Below are 20,921 nucleotides of genomic sequence, written 5' to 3'. Positions count from 1 at the left end.
GGTGTGGTGAACATTTGATGGCTTCATCTTCGAAGTTCTGCCTGCAGAGCTTCTCTGATGTTGCGCAGCAAAAGCTCATTGCCGCCTGGGCTCAGGTGGGTTCCGTCCCTGGTCAGATGGGCCAGGTTGATATTGCCGTGGCGAATGCAGCACATCCTTCTCTCTGCCAAGAAGCTTTCAATAGAACGGTTGATCCACCGCCGGCTCCGTTCGATGCCGTATGCGCTCCTAGCAGTCTGCCCTCGCCAGTTCCGACGGGGAAGAATAAATGAAAACAGAACCCTGGTCCTGGGGAAGGTTCTGAAGACTTCGGCCAGGTCAGTCTTCATTTCCCTAAGGAAATCCAGGCGGTTGCGGCCCTCCCGACAAAGACTGTTTCCACCGAGGTGGATAACCAGGATATCAGGAGCTGGAGCTGTGGCCTTGAGAGACCGCAGTACTGGAAGCAACTGCTCCCAGAGTCTGCCTCCTCTGCCCTCCCAAGTAACCCTGCAGCAAATGCTGAGATTCCTGTCGAGCCCCTCCTCACAAATGTGACCATACAGCCTTTTAATTATAGAGCTCCCAACTATCCATACACGAGGTACACGTTCGTCCGCCATCATTGTTCGAATTATGTCAAAGTTTATGGGGAGGGGTCCCGTAACTACTCCGTGCGTGCGTTATGTATGTGCGTCTGTGTAGCAGTCTGTACGGCGTGCACACAGAAAACAGCTCACTTTAACATTTTCTTTCGCTCAGATTGTTTTAAATTGCTTGCATGTCAACATTTGCACGGTTTAGACACACATTGAAAAAAATAAACTTTCTATAAAAAGTTGTTTTTTTCTGAACGATGCATATTTAAGCAATTAGTATTAAAAAAAATAATTATTTATTCGTGATTTCTTCTGCTTTCTCAATAAGTGTCTCTTCTGACTGTGTGGACCCACTGTCAATCTGAGTGTAGCCTCGCCAGTGAGTAAAATAATTGTTTGAGAATCATTTTTAAAAAACCCTAACCCTAAAGATTACTAAAGATTTTTACCATCTATGAGGTGAAAATAATCCACGCAGAGACATTGACTCGTCTGTCAATTCCTCTAGAAAGCAGCGTGGGGTGCACTTGAGTTTGTTTATTTCAGACAGTAGTCTGTTGTTTATTGCGAAATTGGGACAAATAATAGTCAGTATCGCCCTGTGGCGGTGCAGGACAAGAATTATAAATTCATGTAGCATCTTAATTTTAATAAAAAACAAGTGACCACCCTTATTTATATTTTGTAGCAGCTCAATTTAAAAAAAAAAAAAAGATTCCCTGTGTATTTTGGTCGTTTATAATTAAAAAACACATATGTTTAATTTCTCACCTGGTCATTACTGATATTTTTACACAATAAACGCTTAAAAAAAATGCATTACTAACTTTCCACTTAACTTACCTCTAGGATAGGCCCCATTTGCCTCCTAAACTGACTTTTTCTATATTTTAATCTTTAAATACATTTAATCAAAATAATATTAAAAAAATAGAAAAACGTGCAATAATGATAAAATGAACAACTATTTTATTGTAAAATAGTGCAAATACTGACTTTATTATAAAGAAGATTACTTGAACAGTTGTATAAAATAAATAATTGGATTTACTTTTTTGGAAGGTTGATTTTGTCGCCACCACTTTTTAAAAACATCTCGTGGTACGAATGAATATTATAGAAATGCCAGCCTATCTCCAGTTGGTCATCCGGTGCAGGAATGTGTTTCTGAAATCGTGCAGGGTCTTCCTTTCTTGATGCTCGTGGTTGCTGAGCAATGACACGCCACTTGAGCAATCTCTATTTGTTTCGGTGAAATCACAAAATAAAATTCACACAAATATGTTTGCACTGTTGATATACAATCACCAACTTACTATAAACCACTATAAACTAAAACATACTATACATGGCAACTTCGAATGAACCTCTTGCATGCTACCCACAGCCCATATGTAAATGCAGGTTTTTGTGGCAAATTTTTGTATTAACTGCCGTAAAGAGTCGAAAGCATAATAAACATACTACAGCAGATCTGATGCTTTTAACAGCAGTTTCCTTGTCAATAAATTAAACTCATGTATTATTATTTTTTTTGCAATCATTAGTTCCTGCGATTAAATTAAATGAAAAATATGCACATACAAATACATATATGTGAGGGTAAGTTAACCTTGCTTTCTGGAGTACCCCTTGGACATTCTGTGAAGTTCACAAGAACACATTTTTAATGTGCCATTGAAGAGGTTTCAATAAAGACAAAAACACTTGATGTGCCAATTCAACAAATTTATTAAAAGATTTAGAAAACGCCTGTTGTGCCAAATCCCACCTAAATGCACAGCTAGATCCTAAAATGTTGTAATAGCTCACATTTAAATATAATTTTTACATTTAAATATACATTTTACCAATTTTTACTACGTGTGAAAAAGGAACAATTACTTTGCAGTGGCAACAATATATTTTTACTAGTAGAAAATGATATACCTATATATGTGTGGTAACTAACTTATTTGTTAACTTCTTTAACATAATAATAATTTTGCTTTAAATTCTTCAATTTCTAATACTTTACTGTTGAAATAATACAATGTACACAGAGAAAAATTATATACCTATATGTGTAGTAACCACCTTATTTGTTAACTTGTTTAACACAATAATTTTTGCTTTAAATTCTTTTTTCAAAACTCAAATTTTTTTCACTTTCAAAAATTCTAACACAAGTTCTTATTTTGGGATAATATCGGTAAAAATTTGTTGGGATTATTGTTAACCTTCTGCATGTTGTTTTCAAAAATATTCTGTTCACGATTTGGTTTATTACAACGCAGGTATTTATAAGAGTAATAAGAGTAAAGTCCTGTCATTTCAGAAAACCAGAGGGGCTTTTAACATGATTACATTTTTATTTATAATTAATTGTGGGGCCCTGGTTATTTATATTTTTATAATTTCAATTAATAAATAAATATTTGTATCGACTTGCAAACTGTTGTTTTGAAAACCCTAGTTGTCAGAGACATGACAGGGACACAGGATTTGGCACAACACCCCCAGTGAGCAAGCCTGTGGCGACAGTGGCAAGGAAAAAACCAAAAAGGAAATAAAAAAACCTTGAGAGGAACCAGACTCAGCAGGGGGCTGCCCATCCTCTTCTGGCATGGCGTACACATTATTAATAACATTCCTATTTTAACTAATATTTTAAATTTTACTATACTTTACTATATATATATATATATATATATATATATATATATATATATATATATATATATATATATATAGAGAGAGAGAGAGAGAGAGAGAGAGAGACCAATTATTATATTAAACTAATATTTTATATTTTAATATCTATATATCTATATCTTGAAACCAATTATTATATTAAACTAATATTTTATATTTTAATATCTATATATCTATATATTGAAACTAATTATTATATTAAACTAATATTTTATATTTTAATATCTATATATCTATATATTGAAACCAATTATTATATTAAACTAATATTTTATATTTTAATATCTATATATCTATACATAGAAACCAATTATTTAATATGATAAAACTAAATTTTAAGTAAATGAAATTAATTAATGCAATGAGCGGTGTAGTGAAGCAGCTCCCGACATCTAGCCGCTGGATCTGACATTGCATACAGGCTGGACACCCTGAGGTAGAGGAGGTAAAACAGAGAGGCTCATATTAGTGTATTTATTTCAATTGTTTTGATTCTGCAAAACTGACAGAGCATTAAGTTCAGGTCAGATACGTGTCTTGCAAGAAACATTTAGCCACTCTTTCTTCTGAGAACCATTATACACTTTAACACTGTCTTGGTTTTCACATCAAAGCACATGCCTTTAAACAAAACATTGTATGATAAAATGCACTGAAACACTAGACTTTACCAGTAGTATTGACACTTACCTCTACTGCTTCAATGTGGTTCTTAATTTGCTTCTTTAGTCTTCAGTATTGTCCTACATGCCAAATGGGTTTGGTCACATTATCTAGCCATGAAACCAATAAATTAATAATGGGGTCACAAAATACACATATACTAACAAACAAACAAAACAAATAAATAAATGTTACAACTTACTAAAAGAAATCCAGCTTTACAATGTATCCTGCTTGTCATTATCGGTGTTGTAGCACACTTGATCTTCTCCGACATTCTGACCTGGCGGTTCCTGAAAAACATCAGAATCAGAATTAAAATAAAATATTCCTCCAAAAGTAGTTATGATGTGCAGTAGTACAGTGACTGAAGCAAGTTCTTAAAACACTTAGCTTTAGATGGTATATTGCACACTCATATCCATTGTTGGGCATGACTGCTATCGTCTCAAAATTCTTCATGCAACTTTACAGAAGAGCACATTTTAATAATAACAGAACAGCAGGGGACTGCAAATAAAAAATCTAGTACACATTGTCACAAATTGAACACAAAGCAAATACATCACAACAGTGTCTTACTACTTCTAACTTTACCTTACTGTAATTTATGACTTACTGCCGCTGTTACTCTCACTGTCTGTGTCCTCCCTGGAGTTGCCACACTAATCCTCACTGCATCCTGTATGCTGCTGCCGTCGCCTTTACTTCCTAGTGTCCTCCCTCGAGCTGCCACATTACTACTTCGTCCTTCAGCCACTCTTTCTTCTGAAAACCATGATACACTTTAACAATTGATTTTCACATCAAAGCACATGCCTTTGAACAACACATTGTATGAAAAATGCACTGAAACACTAGACTTTACCAGTAGTATTGACACTTACCTGAGACTGCTCCTTCCTTTGCTTCTTTAGTCTTCAGTATTGTCCTCAATGCCAAATGGGTTTGGTCACATTATCTAGCCATGAAATCAACAATTGAATAATGGGGTCACTAAATACACATATACTAACAAACAAACAAAACAAATAAATAAAAGTTACAACTTACTGAAATCCAGCTTTCCAATGTATCCTGCTTGTCATCATGGGTGTTGTAGCACACTTGATCTTCTCAGACATTCTGACCTGGCAGTTCCTGAAAAACATCAGAATCAGAATTAGAATAAAACATTCCTCCAAAAGTAGTTACAATGTGCATTAGTACAGTGACTGAAGCAAGTTCTTAAAACACTTAGCTTTAGATGGTATATTGCACACTCATATCCATTGTTGGACAGGGCTGCTATCGTCTCAAAATTCTTCCTGCAACTTTACAAAAGAGCACATTTTAATAATAACAGAACAGCGGGGGACTGCAAATAAAAAATCTATGACACATTTTCACAAATTGAACACAAAGCAAATACATCACAACAGTGTCTTATTACTTCTAACTTTACCTTACTATCATTTATGACTTACTGCTGCTGTTGCTCTCACTGTCTGTGTCCTCCCTGGAGTTGCCACACTAATCCTCACTGCATCCTGTATGCTGCTGCCGCCGCCTTTACTTCCTAGTGTCCTCCCTCGAGCTGCCACATTACTCCTTCATCCTTCCTGTTGCTGTACCTGCTTTGTAGCTCACTGCCATAACACTGTTAAATGACCATAGATGCCAAAATCTCATTGCAACACGACCATACGCAACAACCCGTTGGCTAAGGCTGTCAATGAGCCCCCACTGTCGTCGTTAATGCAGGTTCAGTGGCCCCCGGTTTTGTATGGCATGACAACACAACGCAAGACAACAAAACAACACGACCATACGCAACAACCCGTTGGCTAAGGCTGTCAATGAGCCCCCACTGTCGTCGTTAATGCAGGTTCAGTGGCCCCCGGTTTTGTATGGCATGACAACACAACGCAAGACAACAAAACAACACGACCATACGCACCAACCCGTTGGCTAAGGCTGTCAATGAGCCCCCACTGTCGTCGTTAATGCAGGTTCAGTGGCCCCCGGTTTTGTATGGCATAACAACACAACCATTAGTGCACAACCATTCAAGTCAACTCATTGGCTAAGGCTGTCAGAGCCCTATTGCCACTGTTAATGCTTACTGCCCATCGTTCCATTTGTCGAAACACCACAACCATAACCACCTACCCATTGGCTAAGGCCATCAAAGTCCCACTGGTATAACCATACACGCCAAACCGTTGGCTGAGGCCATCCAAGACCCGAAGCATGCTTCTTACCTTCCGCAGCCATGATAGCACCAAAAATCCAACCAGCGCTGCGTCTCCAGCTCCTCCGATTACACCTCCAGCACGACACAGCCTAAAGAAAGTTGATGCATGCTAACCGACATTTGCTGGTACCTTCTCCATCCCTAATAGCACCAGAAACCCAACCAGCGCTGCGTCTCCAGCTCCTCCGATTGCACGTCCAGAAGAAAGTTAATGCGTAGTCGGTGCCCACGATTCCGTATGGCAAAAAACACAACAATATCCGCCAACCACAGAATGTCATTTTCGCAATATACAGTACACAGGATTGTGGTAACTGTAATAGCTCTGTAACACACCTGACTGTAGACACAAGTCCGGATGTGAGATGTATATGTGATCCAGTAGTGTGTGCTTCTCAGTTGTAGCTGATGTGATTAGCTGTGTATATCCCTTGGATTGAAACATCTCCAGTATAGCCTTTCTTCCAGCAGATAAGAGGTCCTCATTAAAGTCTCCACTGATGATTACAGGATGGTTGTCTACGATGTCCAGATAATCAAGTAGGCCCCTTAAATTTGGCAAGAATTTTTCAAGACTGTAGTTTGGTGGCCTGTACACTGCAGCAATTGTTGCACACATTGGGGTGTCGATTTTGATGACAACAAACTCCAGGTCTGTGACACTTTGGATGTACTGTCTGGACTGAGCTTGAATATCTTCTTTGCAAAATATTGCAACTCCACCACCGTCTTTCTTTGCCATTTCTGCATGGGTTGAGTAGGAGACATGTCTATTCCGTGCAAACATCTTGTATCCTTCCAACTGGAGATGTTGTGGAATACATGAGCCAGACAAGTGACTTTCCGTTACGCAAAGAATATCCGATAAAAGTAGCTCATGATGGCATCTGATATCCTCGATGTGAGATGACAGTCCTTCCGTGTTGTGGTGAACTATTTTAAGTGTTTGGTCCTGGTTGATTTCCCTTATGTGTTGCAAAAGTGGCATGATTCCTTCGAATGTCACTTTTCTCATGTTCTGCAACGATGCTGTGATTTCAGGATCAGCATAAATCTTCTTTTCAATGAAGTCTGTAATATGTAATCCAGAAAGCGACGTCGTTCGGCTGAGGGCAACATAGGCCATTCCAGGTTCGAAAATCTTCTTCAGTGACACTACGGCAGACTGCATTGTCATACCTTGAACTTTGTGAGCTGTGCAGGCATAAGCGAGCTTGATGGGAAATTGACGACGAACTGTTCCTTTCCTCAGACTTTCTTCAGATCTCTCAATATATACAGAGTTGTCATCTTCACCTTCCACTCTTCTGCGGTGTTTCAGACCTGCATTTGGATTGTCGAGCTGAAGTCCTAGCATGTGTACAGTGGAGATTCCATCTCTTGTTTTAGTGACAATGTTAACAATCTGACCAAAACATCCATTTACAATTCCATCTTCAACATCCAGATTCCTTGTCACCATTATACGAGCTCCCACTGCAACTTGTATAGAATCCAGCAAGTCATCCTTCTTTCCGGTGACAGGTTTCTTTTGTCTTTTCATCACTCCTGTTCTTGGGTCTTTCCTGTAGTCTTCGGCATCAATGGTTATGATGTCAGTGTGAATAGCCTGTATTGTTTTAGTATTGTGCATGTGAACTTCCTTGTTGGTTGCAAATATGTGCAGAGCATCATGAGGGCAGTCTTCTGGGTTCTTTACAGCTTGGAGTAACAGAACTCGGTCTTCTTCTCTAAGAACATCAGTCTTCTGCCTCACTCGCAGTCGATTTAAAAGCTCAGCAAAGGCAAGGTCCTCCTTTTGACGCATGATCTCTGTAAGGGTAATTATTTGAAAACTGTCCTTCCAGAAGTCCAGAACATCATCTTCATACACACAGAGCGGTTTGGCTTTACCGAGAGGTGGTAGTTGGAAAAAGTCTCCTACAGCGAGAACAGAGATTCCTCCAAATGCTTTCTTGCTGCCTCTGATCTGTTGAAGTCTCCAGTTTACATAGGCGAAAAGATCCTTCGAAATCATGGACACTTCATCAATGATGAGAATTTCCACACTGCATAATTCTGCTCGTACTTCATCTAGAGCATTTCCAAGTCCTTGATAAGGTGGCTTTAAGTTCCTTGGCAGTTTTAAAATGGAATGCAGTGTTTTACCAGATATATTGAATGCTGCTGTTCCTGTAAATGCACTCAAAATCACTGTAGGCACAGAGAGATCCCCTTCCTCCTGAAGTCGAGGCAATTGTCTTAGAATCTTGGTTGCTTCCATATATATGCACTTAATGACATGTGATTTTCCACAACCAGCACCACCTGACACGAAGTAAAAAAACTGTTCCGGATTATGACCCCAGACACGCTTCTGACACCACTGACGGACAATGTAGAATATTGCTGCCTGTGTCTCATTTAGACTTTGAAACATCTTCCTGACAAAGTCAACACTCATCTGTGGTGCCTTTATCAGAGGAACGACTCCATCTCCATCTTCAAGAAGAATCTGGTATTCCGGTACATCATCTTGCTCATCCTCTTCATCATGATTGACATCTTCTCGTTCTGCAATGCACTCCAAATTATCCACTTCAGCTTCAGGGGCAAAAGCTGTCCAAGCATTCTCAGATGGGCCTTGTTGCTGCAACTGTTCAATTGCTTTGTCCACTTCTTCACTGTGTTTTTCGAATTTCTCCTGGTGTGCTTTCACTATTGCGCATACAGGCATTCGGACACCAGGGTGGGAAGGAAGTTCCACAAATGCACTTTTGTAAAACTGCTCATACGTTGGAAATGTTGGAGGTTTTAGCTGGGCATTGAAACGATGTGGCACATAAAGTTTCACTAATCTTCCGTAAAACTTTTCCGGTTGTTTCTCCTCCGAAAACCGTGCATATCGAATAACGGCAGCCTTACCGACAGATCTTTTCTGAACAAATCCCATATCATTGAGCAGACGTTGTACATTCTTTCCCTTAGTTTGCTGACCGTACACAATGCGGTAATTTGACACAAAGTCTGCCAGACATATCTTTTCAAACTCCGGTGTTTGAGGCCTTGCTCTGTATTTATCTATTATTCCCGACATCCAAACATCCTCTGAATCTGGATTTTTATGCAGTAGGACACTAAGGGGCAGACTCATCTTCAGAGCATCGTCATCCGTCGGTATAAACACAACACTTCGCGAACACTTCTTCATTGGTAGGCTGCACGTTCGTGCAACAGACTCCTGCGAGCTCACTTGTCTGTGCTTCGAATAGGCTTGCATAATGTGCTTCATTTCATCCTCTTCGTTCACATCTGTTTCACGCACTGCTTTGATCACGTTCTTCAGCATCTCGTTCATTTCATGCTCTGGCTTGGAAATGTAGGACAACATATACATGATGCAACTGTAAGGGTCAAGTATATACTGAATGTCCATGTTAGCATTCCATGCCCTCAGCAAATCTGGATTGTATCCATTCACCCAAACCTCCTTTGGATCACGCTTTAGCAAGATCACACTTGAAGTGGACAACTCCCTGGTGTACTTCATGTAATCCTCCATGGACAAATTACATTTTGACAGTAGTTCAGGCAAGTTTTCAAAGGTGGCTTGGGGATCATTCAGCAAATCCCACAAAGGTTTGAGTTTCGTCCTAGCATCACTCATTGCTTTTCGAACAGCATCTGACCTTGAGCTTCTTCTGTCTTGATGGCTATCCTCTTTAGTTTCCTCTTCTTCAGGTCGCTGTGGTCGTGGACGAGTTATTGTGGTGTCAGACATTGGTAATTTAGGGAACCCAAACCTACACAACACATTTCCTTTCTTGCATGACTTGGAGTGTTTTCTGCTGTGAAGCTGAACCTCTGTAACAATCTGATGAAGTTCAGGATCAGTCGTGGAATCAGGGAGCCTGCATGTTATGTAGCGATCAATAAAGCCACAAACAACTTCATCAGAATCACTTTCGAACTCGGGTGCATCCTTTACCCATGCAAGCAGATGTATATGTGGGCTTCCTCTTGCTTGAAACTCAACTCTGTAAAAGTAATCTTCAACCTTACCAATGGGTTGGGCAGGTGACAAAAGCAGGTGAGTCATTAGCGCATCCACTCGTTTCTCAAACATCCGCATGACAGTAACAGGGTTACTTCGAAGGATTTCACATTTTGTCATCCAGTCAAGCTCTGAAAAATCGACGTCTTCCCCTTGCTGAGCCTTGATTGCCGTAATTACTTCAGGCCATCGCATTTCGGCCGCACTGAATGTGCAAAAGAAAGTTGGTGTTCCCAACTGCCTGATCATGGCTTGTAGATCTCTTAGTGTTTTCTCCCAGTAAGATGGCGAACCTCTCAGGGGTTGCATGAACCGTGTGGCATCTTTGTTGTGCACCAGTCTTTCAACCTCATGGTTATCTTGAAGCAACCTGTTGGAAATTCTTCTGCCATCTCTTGTTATAGGTTTGCCTTTCCGCAACTGGACAGTCATGCTGTTCCTGGCCAGATGTGTTTCTGTCGCAAACTGTGCAAAGAAAAGGTAACTCTGGTCTCTTGCAAACCGTGTATCCACAGAGAACAATCTCGCATTGAAATACATACTTGGTGACAATGCTTTTTCTCTTGCCTCATCAATAGTGTTATGTCCAGTAGGGAACTGAACAGGGAACGCCATGGCTTCCAGCTTTGGGATTTTGAAAAATCCAACAGGTTTTTTTCCCTGAGCAGGTGCAATGCTGAATATTCCCTCGCCATATGATAAAATCTCCTGGCCGATGTCAGGTGGCTGCATACATGTGTCCAAGGTGAGGCCAGGTCTAAGTTCATCCTGTTCCTCTTCACTCACATGTTGCTCATTCTCCTCAGCAACACTGACGTCTTGTTGCTGTTCTGTCTCAATTTCCTCATCAAGGTGACTTTCAAGTATTGAATTTTCACTTATGGAGATATCCTTGTATTCGGAGTGAATCGCTTTTAGCTTTAATAAAGCTGCAACGACATTGTGCATATTCACAGTGTGAAAATGCTGGTATCCTTTAAATTGGACGTGTCTTTTAAGCTTCACCTGTAGGAGTTGCGACTCATTGCTATGTCTTGGTAGACAATTCACCGTCTTTTCCACCTCAGACGGCACACACACAACCGCCCCATGCACTGCTCTTTGTTGTCCTTTAGGCAGTGCAACAATTTTTGCAAACGGTACAATTTTGGCGATGAGTTGACGTTCGAGCACATTTAATTCCAGTAATTCTGCAGGGATGTGTGCCAATTCAAGTTTGTTTGCCACAGCAATTGAAGACATGCTTCCTCTCTTCAGATGGCTATCACAAGTATGGCAAATCCATTCCTTTCTTCTTTGTTCTGAAACCACACAAGAATCTCTGCAGCTACGGTCACAAATGTGAACATATTGCCCGGTTAAGCAAGATGCCACAATATGTGGATTTTTAATGTAACTCCTTCTGTTACAGACTCTGACTTGATTTGGAAACATAGCTCTGTGACAGACTGTGCAGACATGTGTGGGGCCTTGCTGAATGTTACATCTGAATGCATCTATGGCACTTTGCATTACTTTGCTGACCACAGGCTGAGGTGTTTCTGGTCTGTAACTGATGTGAAGTTTATATTTCCTTTTGATTCGAAGTGCACATTGCAATTTATGATAAACATGGTATGCAACATCACTGACACATTTCTTTCTTTTGAACAAGGTACATCTTAAGATGTGACGCGTTCTAAACTGTGGGTCATCTGCATATCTCTTGACCATGTACTCTTTCATCTTCTTCTGAAAAACAGTATCCTTGTTGTACCTCCTCACCATGTACTCTTTCATCTTCTTCTGAAAAGCAGTATCCTTGTTGTACCTCCTCACCATGTACTCTTTCATCTTTTTCTGAAAAGCAGTATCCTTGTTGTACCTCCTCACTACATACTCTTTCATCTTCTTCTGAAAAGCAGTATCCTTGTTGTACCTCCTCACCATGTACTCTTTCATCTTTGTCTGAGTATCAGCACATGTGTTGTACCTTCTCTTCATATAGTGTTGAATTTTCTTCCTGAATTGAGGATCTTGGTTATATCGCTTCTTCACACGCTCCTTTATAACCTCCCTTTTCTCTAGTCGATATTTTAAACAGGTGACATATCGCTCTTTTTCATATTCCCTTTTTTTCAATTTTCTGACTTCCTGAGATGTAGTTTTGTCCTTGAGTTGTAACTGTTGTACAGATATTTTTCTCTTTACTTTTCTTCTCCGCTGCTTACTCGTTTTCATCACTTGCTGGTTTTCATCTCCTTTAAAAACAAGAATTTCTGGGGTTTGGGCTTGGGGTGGGTTTCTTGACTTTGGAAGAGCCAAATTCATTTGTGAGACTGGTGATGGTGCTGACTGTTTGTCAGATTGCTGCTCCATTTCAAATGACACAGGCAAAAATTCATAACTGGCCACATCAGGGTGGTCCTGGAAGATCCTGAGAATTCTGTCTATCATGTCACTTAGGTGTGTAAAAGTTAACATGACAGCAGTTCCAGCACCAGTGGGATGGCGCAAACCTTCAGCAGTCCTTGAGTGTGAATCAAAGAATCCATATCTTCCAGATCTGTCTCTGAACACTGCAAGACATTCTAAAGAAACGATGAGAAGTGCGTGACTAACAGTGGTTGAAAGACACTGAAGTCTTTCAGTAAGAGGAATATACCATTCTTCTGTGCCAGAGTCCCCTCTGGCTCTGAGGAATCCCATCTTGAGCTCAGACTTCTGCACACGGTATGCTTGGGTGAATGTTGAAACGTTCAGTGGTACCTCCTCCACAGCCAGATGGTCCTGAATAAATCTTTGTTCATCCATAAGCTGCATTTTAACAGCAATATACAAAGCATCCCCCTCCTCTAAAACTCTATCAAGTTCAGACATCCCAAACTGAACCCCTTCACTGTGGTTGGCCAAGAATATTAATCCTACACATGTGCACTGATGATTCCTTGAGAAAACATCATACCGTATATCACCCTGGCAATGGGACGCCTGCACAGACAAAACTCTGGGTGCACTATCACAGTCTTCTACGTGTAATCTGTCAGATACCTGAGCTACAGCAGTAGGGATGCTTGCCTGTTCAACCTGTAAAGAATAATTAATAGAATAATTAAAAAGTCTTCATATACTCAAATCATTCTCAACTGTGAATCACTCATAAATCTTATAATAGTTCAATGTTTTCGGTTTCACCAAATATAAATTATAGGAAAAAAATTACTTTAAGATGATGCAAACTTTTTTGTCTTTAGAAAGATCTTTTCATACACTTATTGTATGAGACATACAGCTTGCTTGATAATGTGGACCAACTATTTTAAGTAGGTTTCCCTTTAATTAAGATCTCCCTGCAAACTACTGAATACACCTGTCTGAAATTCATACCAGTTAACTAAAAAGACATAAAACAAATAAAACAAAAAGCAAGTTCTTTAAAACCTGAATGTTCTTTTACTAAAATCTTACTGGTATGTGACACACATAATTTAGAACAGATTGTTTTTTCATCAAAGCATTGTATAGGTCTCATTTAAAGTAGGGTTGGACAAATATTTCTATATCAATATATTTCGCGGTATAGTTTTTCCAACAACAGTTATATGGTTTCTAAACACATTTATGATATTACAATATATTACAGCGTCCCGTGGCAGTTCACGTCATTTCTAAAAACTAGGGATGCTCCAATCGATCAGTATTGGCCGATAATGGCATTAAATGACTCGATCGGTACTCGCTAAATTCGCCAATCTCATAAACCGATCTTTCTGTTTACTTTTGTCATCATTCATTTTGTCATTTAGGGATCCTGAATGTGGCTGCAATTAGAGTAAATTTTTTACGTAGTGCGAGCATTTTGATAACCCGTTTCTCGTGTGTAGATTTGGATTTCTCTCTCTGCCTTTACAGAAATACGTGTATATTTTCTATGAGGACGCGCCTTCACATCCCCATCAAACAGCGTATACAACACATCTATTGCGGACAATTGCATCCTCATGCAGAAAGTTTATTATTAATTATTATTATTAAGTTTTGATTGTTTAAACTTTTTTCCTCACAGCCGCATACACAGCAGCCTGTCATTAGCGGTACACGTGAACAGAGTGATCTCTCTCAAGTCTTAAAGCTACGGTAACCTAATTCATCTCTCAATAAATTCACTCTCTGCTCTTGACTAAAGAACTGTTATACTTCATACGACTGCGTGTATATTTAATTCATACAGTACAGTAAAGACTGTGAAGTGTTTAATTTTCATTACTTTTAAGAGACATAAACCTTTTTAAAGAGATATTAAATATCTCTTTGCAAAAGAAATATTTGTTGTGCTTATTTATTTGATTCTCTATTAAAACGATAATATGCCAAATTACTTCAAGTAATAACAAACACAACATCTGTGGTATTACTTTATCTAGAAAAAATATTAACAGTTACAGTCATCAAAGAGTTGCATATCATCTAAAAAAAATGTTATCGCAATCCGCCGATCACGAAGATAACAAATCGGTATTGGCTGCAAAAATCCTGATCAGATTCATTTTCTTTTCTATTGAATTATTTTATTCATTCTTTTCAATTTATTTCACTAACACACATATTTATGCTTTATTTTGTTGAAATTAAATGAATCCACTATTTCAGTTAAATTTGGCAGACTGTCATAAATTTTATCATAACCTCAGAATGGTATCATTTTGTCCAGAAGCATGTTATTATCCCAAACAAATAGGTCAATAGTACCTTGTTAGTCCTGGAAAGTCTGGTCTGGTCATTTTCCAGGTCCACCTTTCTCCAACGCGTCTTCTGAGCCTGAGATCTCTTTCCCTTCCGTGGCATCCTTTACATTATCAAGAGATAAGAAAAAGAATCATTTCTAATTCATCACTAGTCTGACTTAACGAAGTAACTTCTAAAAGTAAAACTTTAATCTAAAGTCTTAAAAATAAGCCATGGGTCTCTTCCTAATCATCAAAATGAATTCAGGTAAAATGCAGAGAAATTTAATTGTGCAGTCAAATTTATTTCAACAGGACACTCCAATATGCACATACTTTCCCCCGATGTATGTTCCCTGTTGAGCCTGCAAAGATAAAACCTGTAGAGTAGTCTAAAGAAGAGAAAACAGTTTAACAACAATGCAAGAGAGTATGTATAAATATAAATTCTAAAATGCAATTGTAAAATACAATAAACAATTTTTTTTAAGAACAATAAAATTAAAGTAAAAATGGAATGTAAAACAAAAAGCACAAAAAAGTCTACAAGATATCTATAAACTAATCTAAACCTAATCTATAATCTAATATAATCTATCTATGTATCTATGTATCTATCTATCTATGTATCTATCTATCTATAAACTAAAAATTGGCAGAAGGCAACACAGAAAAAGTGCAAAGTAACAGCCTATATATGAACTGCTCTCTGTAGAAAAGCCAAAACACAAGGAACCTGAAAAATAAAGAGACATAATAAGCCACAGGAACCACAATCATGGTGGTGATCTCTTTAAAAGTGTATAATACTGCTTAAAAATTAAACATTTAAAACACTGACCAGTGTAAGAAATGCAACAATTGTAGTCTGATCAGTGAAGCTGAAAAACAAACAATGATAACATCATGAAAACAAGACAACTCAAATCAACTATGCATAACATCCATGTCAAACATAAATTTTATATTTCATTTCTATGTAAAAAATGTCTATATACAAGACAAGTGCCAAACATGTCTTGGATTGGGTGGACTGGCCATTGATCCAGGTCACAGCAAGAAACCTGGGAGAAGAGTCAGCATCCCCTTATATACTACAAGTGGTTTGAAGAATGGTTGATGATTGTGATATTTATTATTTGTAGTATAAATAACAGTTTTGAATAGTTTATATAGTTCTGATCACTTTCATTAACATAACACCGGTTTTAAACAAGCAAAATCTGAAGCTATCACAAATTAGTTTATTACCTCAAATGCAGGAATGAAAGCTCATGAATCAGTATTCTAAAACAGAAAAAAAGAGTTGCACATAAGACTCAAATGCAGCCATAATGAGTAGACAAAAATATACAGAAAGCGAACAAAGAGCTGTTTCTAGGCATATGGAGTCCCTAAGCTATATTAATTTGTGTGGCCCCTCACCCCCTCTAATCTTTAGAATAAAAAGTGTTTTTCTTACACTATAAGAAATTATTTAAACACCAAAATTGCAGACATGATTTACTATCATTATTAGTAGTATTGCAGTCATTTATTTAAAAACCCACATACTTTTCGGATAACAGTGAGAACATTTTACACTGCAAACAAAATACTATAGATGAACATAATGGGCCAGTTTCCCAGACAGGTTATAGACTGCTGTGCATTTTATAAAATATGTCACTGCAAGCTGTTTTCAATTCACACAAACATGCATTTTAGTCTGTGACTACACTTAACCACTGTCTGTGAAACTACCCCTTTATTAATGAACATCAGTTTCACTTATTATTTTTGTCACTTATCTGGGTATGATCAGGATTCATCATCAATTAACCAGTTTACAGTATTATCTGTACTGTAGGCTATGTATATATTATATATTGCAATACCATACATATGCAACATATAGCCTACACAAATCTGCTACTACTGAAAGTAAAACAGACTAACTGCTAAGAGGATAATAAAACAATCTATTCTAAAATGATGCTAAACCATAGAACAAGTTCAATTTATTTTCATAATGCATTACAATCGATTCAGAATACCAGCATCACTCGCTGCACTGTCTTTGTTTGCATGTTGAGTAACTTGGGCTGCAGCGGTTCAAATTACTCATGGTTTGGTGTGTGTCACAGTTTCGGTAAGGTTCGATGCATGTGTGTATGTTTACAGGGACAAAAGCCTACTGTCAAATTAAAAAAAAAAAATTATTTATTGGGTAACAAACACCGACCTAACACTTTGGTCAAAATAGGCTTTTTTAAACCTGACCAGTGTTTAACCTCTGCCAAAATCAACATTTTAACTTAAGAGTACTTGCATTATTATACTACATGAACAAACATTCAGTGCACTTCAAAATGAACAAAAAATAGCTTAGAACACTGGATTACTTTTTATATTCAATGCCACAATCTTCACATTTTTTGCATGAAGATTAGTTTGTTAACATTTAAACACAAAAGGCAATGTGTTCTGTTTCGGTTTCACTTTCTATCACCTGATGATGATGGCGCAATAAGTGACTCGTCATATTAGATGTATTGCCTTGAGCAATTTACACGCAGTGACAGTTTTGTACACATTTTGTTTTACCATCACTGCTGCAGCAGTCTTAAATGAAGCTGGTGGTGGCTCTACTAGCGTTTTTTCTCATTCGATTGCCATGCTAAACGTCAGCAACACAGAACACACACACAGACCGAGGAACTGTGAAGTTAGCATCCGATTTGCATAGTTGACTGGACATGTAGTCTCATGTAAACACACACAAAACACATTTATCAGATCTTGCTCATCCAACTTCCACTCCGTTAAATCCATGTCAGTAATGAACGTGCTTGCAGCGAACATCACCAGAAACAACTTCTCGTTTATTTTTGATTGCCTGCTATGCAGTGTGTGAACGACTTCATGAGGCGCTGCAAAAACGTCAAGTGGATGACATCAGAGTAACGCGAGAGCGACATGAAATCAGCCTCCTTCACAAGATTTCTCGCGGTACCCTGATGTCATCTGCGGGTCGTTTTTGCGGCGCTGCGTAAAGTTGAGCACACTTAGAAACTCGAAGGCAGCAGCACAACTCGACAGAACTGCCCTGCGCCTGAAATACAAGATGTGGCGTTTGAACTGACTGAAATGCGTGTGTCTTACGGTCAATGAGTGAGACTTGAGGGCCCTGCCTTAAGTCAAACAACCTGAATGCAATGCCACGCTACAATCTGTACTTATTATTTTCATATTTCACATTTGTCTCTAAGTTTATGTAACGTAAAATACAAAAACGGCGAATGCAGCTTAATTTTTTTCTTAACTCGCACAACTTTAGTATTACATCGTGAATCTCTAAAATAGGAACCAAAATGCAGGGGCGTGCACAGGAATTTTTAGGGGCAGTTGCTCTGTCCTAAAAAAGGGCACCCCCCCTGAAAAAAAATGTACGGCCTATATGAAGGACTGAGAATAACAGGGTCTTTATTAAAATCAGCAAACATGTTTGCCTAATGCCTACCAAAAAATAGTAGCCTAGGCTGCTTGTCTGCAAGCTATGATAGCTAGCTGCTATCTGTCTGATTATTTAGGCTAACATGGCAAACTCAGCCTGGATTTATGAAGATTTTAACAGAGGTGAAAAGAGTAGCCAAAAACTTTACTTAAGTAAAAGTACAAGTGAGTAAAGAAATAATTACTCAAGTAGAAGTAAAAAGTATGCAATGAAAATAATACTCAAGTAGCGAGTTACTAGTTACTCAAGAAAAAATAAATCTAGGTATACATACATGCACACGCACACACACCCACAATACAGTGCCCTCCACAAGTATCAGAACAGTAAAGACAACCTTTTTCTTTTTGCTTTGGAGACCAGATATTGGTAAGATAAATATCAGTGTGTCAGAAGTTTAGAATGTCACATTTTATTAATCTTTGAGTTTCAACACATTCATGCTTTAACAACAAAGAACAACAGCATTAAATGCTGATTTATGTGTGTTATACCCAAATGCATTTAAATGAATCAAACTGATCCTACACATTTTATGCTTTTCATGTGTAAACAATCAGGACACAGCTCAGTGCCCATTAAAAAAAATAATGTGACAGATTCTGTACTTTTGTATAATGTTCATCTTTTAATGTTTAGACATTTCTTAACTCCACAGCAAACAGAGGAATAGTTATGAAGGGCACTTCTACAGTATGTGTAAAACTGCAACATACACAAACAGTACAGAAAAAAGAATACAAACACAGAATAGACAAGCATTACAAATGAACTCTAGTCTCAATGTTGATGTAGCTTATAGCTGAAATATCAGACAAGTAAACTGACAAAGAGTTTTGCATTCATTATGTATAAAGTTAGAATCACCTAAGATGTTCTGAGGACATTGACAGTTTACACTTACACAAACTGATTTTAGACAAAACTCATGTTTTCTTATGTTGACATGTCCCGTGTGTTTTGTGAGAATCACTTAAATCATACAGTACAGTATAGGCTACAGCGATTCAGACGTCAATCATCGATAGATTTTCTTCATTCTGTGCTACAATGCTTCTGGCTGCGCGCGTTTAACTGTGTTTGACGACGAACAGGTCGCGGGTATGTAATGGCGGGTACATGTGTGAAGTTTTGCTTTTAGTTAAAAGATTGGTAACGTTAAATTCATATCCACGTAACCCAAAACTGTTTATATTCTGCGTGTTTCTACATAGGCTACGAGTAAAACAGCATCAAACGATTCCGTTTTAGCAGCGATCTGAACAATTCATTCAAACTGATTCGTGAATCAATTCAAAACTTTTGCCCATTTGCTTTGTAAAGAATCAATTCAAAAGACTCATTTATTTGCAACACTTTGTAAGGAATCGACTCAAACGAGTCATCAATTCGCGAATGCCTCAGAAACACGAGACAGCAATTTAAAAATAAAAGATAAATTTCGTAATTAATTAAAATAAAGTAACAAATGAACGCTGCACAATGTAAACGAAGTAAAAGTAAAAAATTTTCCACCTCGGAAGGGCAACTTGAGTCGTGAAGGGCAAATGGGCAGTTGCCCGGGCAACCTGAGCAACCCCCCTGTTCACGTCCCTGCCAAAATGAATAAATGTTCGACGTTTCTCCTAATCTTACGACATATAACATAAACTTAACACTCCACATGCCTAAAACCATTGAAATAATATCAATTAAACACAGATTTTACAAAAAAATGGTGGCTAGTAGTAGATAATGCCTATCGCACATGATTACATAGCAGGCCTTAAATTCATCACACGAAACTACACACCAAATAATAATACAAACAATATTACCTAGATTGACAAAAATATATTAACTAAGACAAAGAGCTATTTGACATGATAAGAGCATAGTTGAATAACAACCGTCTGTAACCTACCTCAGGAGGAGAATGAGTCCCTTGGCAACCAATAGGCAAAAACTCTCCAACCAGCATTAGCAAGGCCAATCAGCAGCCAGCATTTACTGACGCTATAATGAGCCAATGTTCACTGTGATTTTTGTGTTTGTTAATTTATAATAATTTTGCACATTCATTTAATCACGTGCACTATATTACAATGGCATTCAATTTAAAAATAAATAAAAATAAATGTGTGGGTATTACATTCAGGTTTTGGGAACGTCCCTCTAACATTGTGCAACCGTAACTAAACCCTAAACCAACTTTTTTTAGTTAATGATCTGTAAAAATGATGCCTTATTAGTGCTGTTCATTGATTTTAGAAAACTTTTTGACATTTAGATATAAAGTGTTTCATACTACAATATATGGTGTAAAAACGTCTGAGTGCTGCCCTCTTCAGGTTGAACGGTGGCTACTGCAGTTGAATTTTCCTATTGGTTGGGTCCAAAAAACACCTCGTGACGTAAGCAGGTTCAAGCTCACCACGCCCTTGTTACGATCTCACCACACATTTGGTATGAGCTTAGTTCGTCCCCTCTATCTCTGTTGGGATCTGCCCACTTTTCTTGCATTTTTCAAATATTGTCA

General features: G+C 38.2%; 2 protein-coding genes across 2 annotated transcripts in view; both read right to left on the bottom strand.

The window, feature by feature from the left end:
• Nucleotides 1–4,822: 4,822 nt before the first annotated feature.
• LOC141365940 (uncharacterized) overlaps nucleotides 4,823–20,921 on the bottom strand; it is a 57,877-nt gene continuing 41,778 nt past the window's right edge. Inside the window, exon 6 of the mRNA XM_073870951.1 lies at nucleotides 4,823–4,896. The gene's annotated coding sequence lies outside the window, so the exon portion shown is untranslated. The remainder of the gene's footprint in view (nucleotides 4,897–20,921) is intronic.
• On the bottom strand, nucleotides 4,996–12,102 carry LOC141365939 (uncharacterized). The gene is made up of 2 exons (XM_073870948.1): nucleotides 5,402–12,102; nucleotides 4,996–5,248 (listed from the first exon to the last, which is right to left on the bottom strand). Exon 1 carries the CDS (start codon nucleotides 12,089–12,091, stop codon nucleotides 6,449–6,451), a length of 5,643 nt encoding a protein of 1,880 aa, XP_073727049.1. The 5' UTR covers nucleotides 12,092–12,102; the 3' UTR covers nucleotides 4,996–5,248; nucleotides 5,402–6,448.

This window comes from Misgurnus anguillicaudatus, chromosome 8 (genome assembly GCF_027580225.2).
Source record: "Misgurnus anguillicaudatus chromosome 8, ASM2758022v2, whole genome shotgun sequence".
Lineage (NCBI taxonomy): Eukaryota > Metazoa > Chordata > Actinopteri > Cypriniformes > Cobitidae > Misgurnus > Misgurnus anguillicaudatus.
The sequence above is the reverse complement of the archived record's forward strand: the minus strand, read 5'-3'. Positions and strand labels throughout refer to the sequence as shown.

Bases quoted from the DNA above. Each gene is read 5' to 3' on its own strand.
- LOC141365939 (XM_073870948.1), bottom strand. From the start codon at position 12,091: ATGAAAGAGTATGTAGTGAGGAGGTACAACAAGGATACTGCTTTTCAG.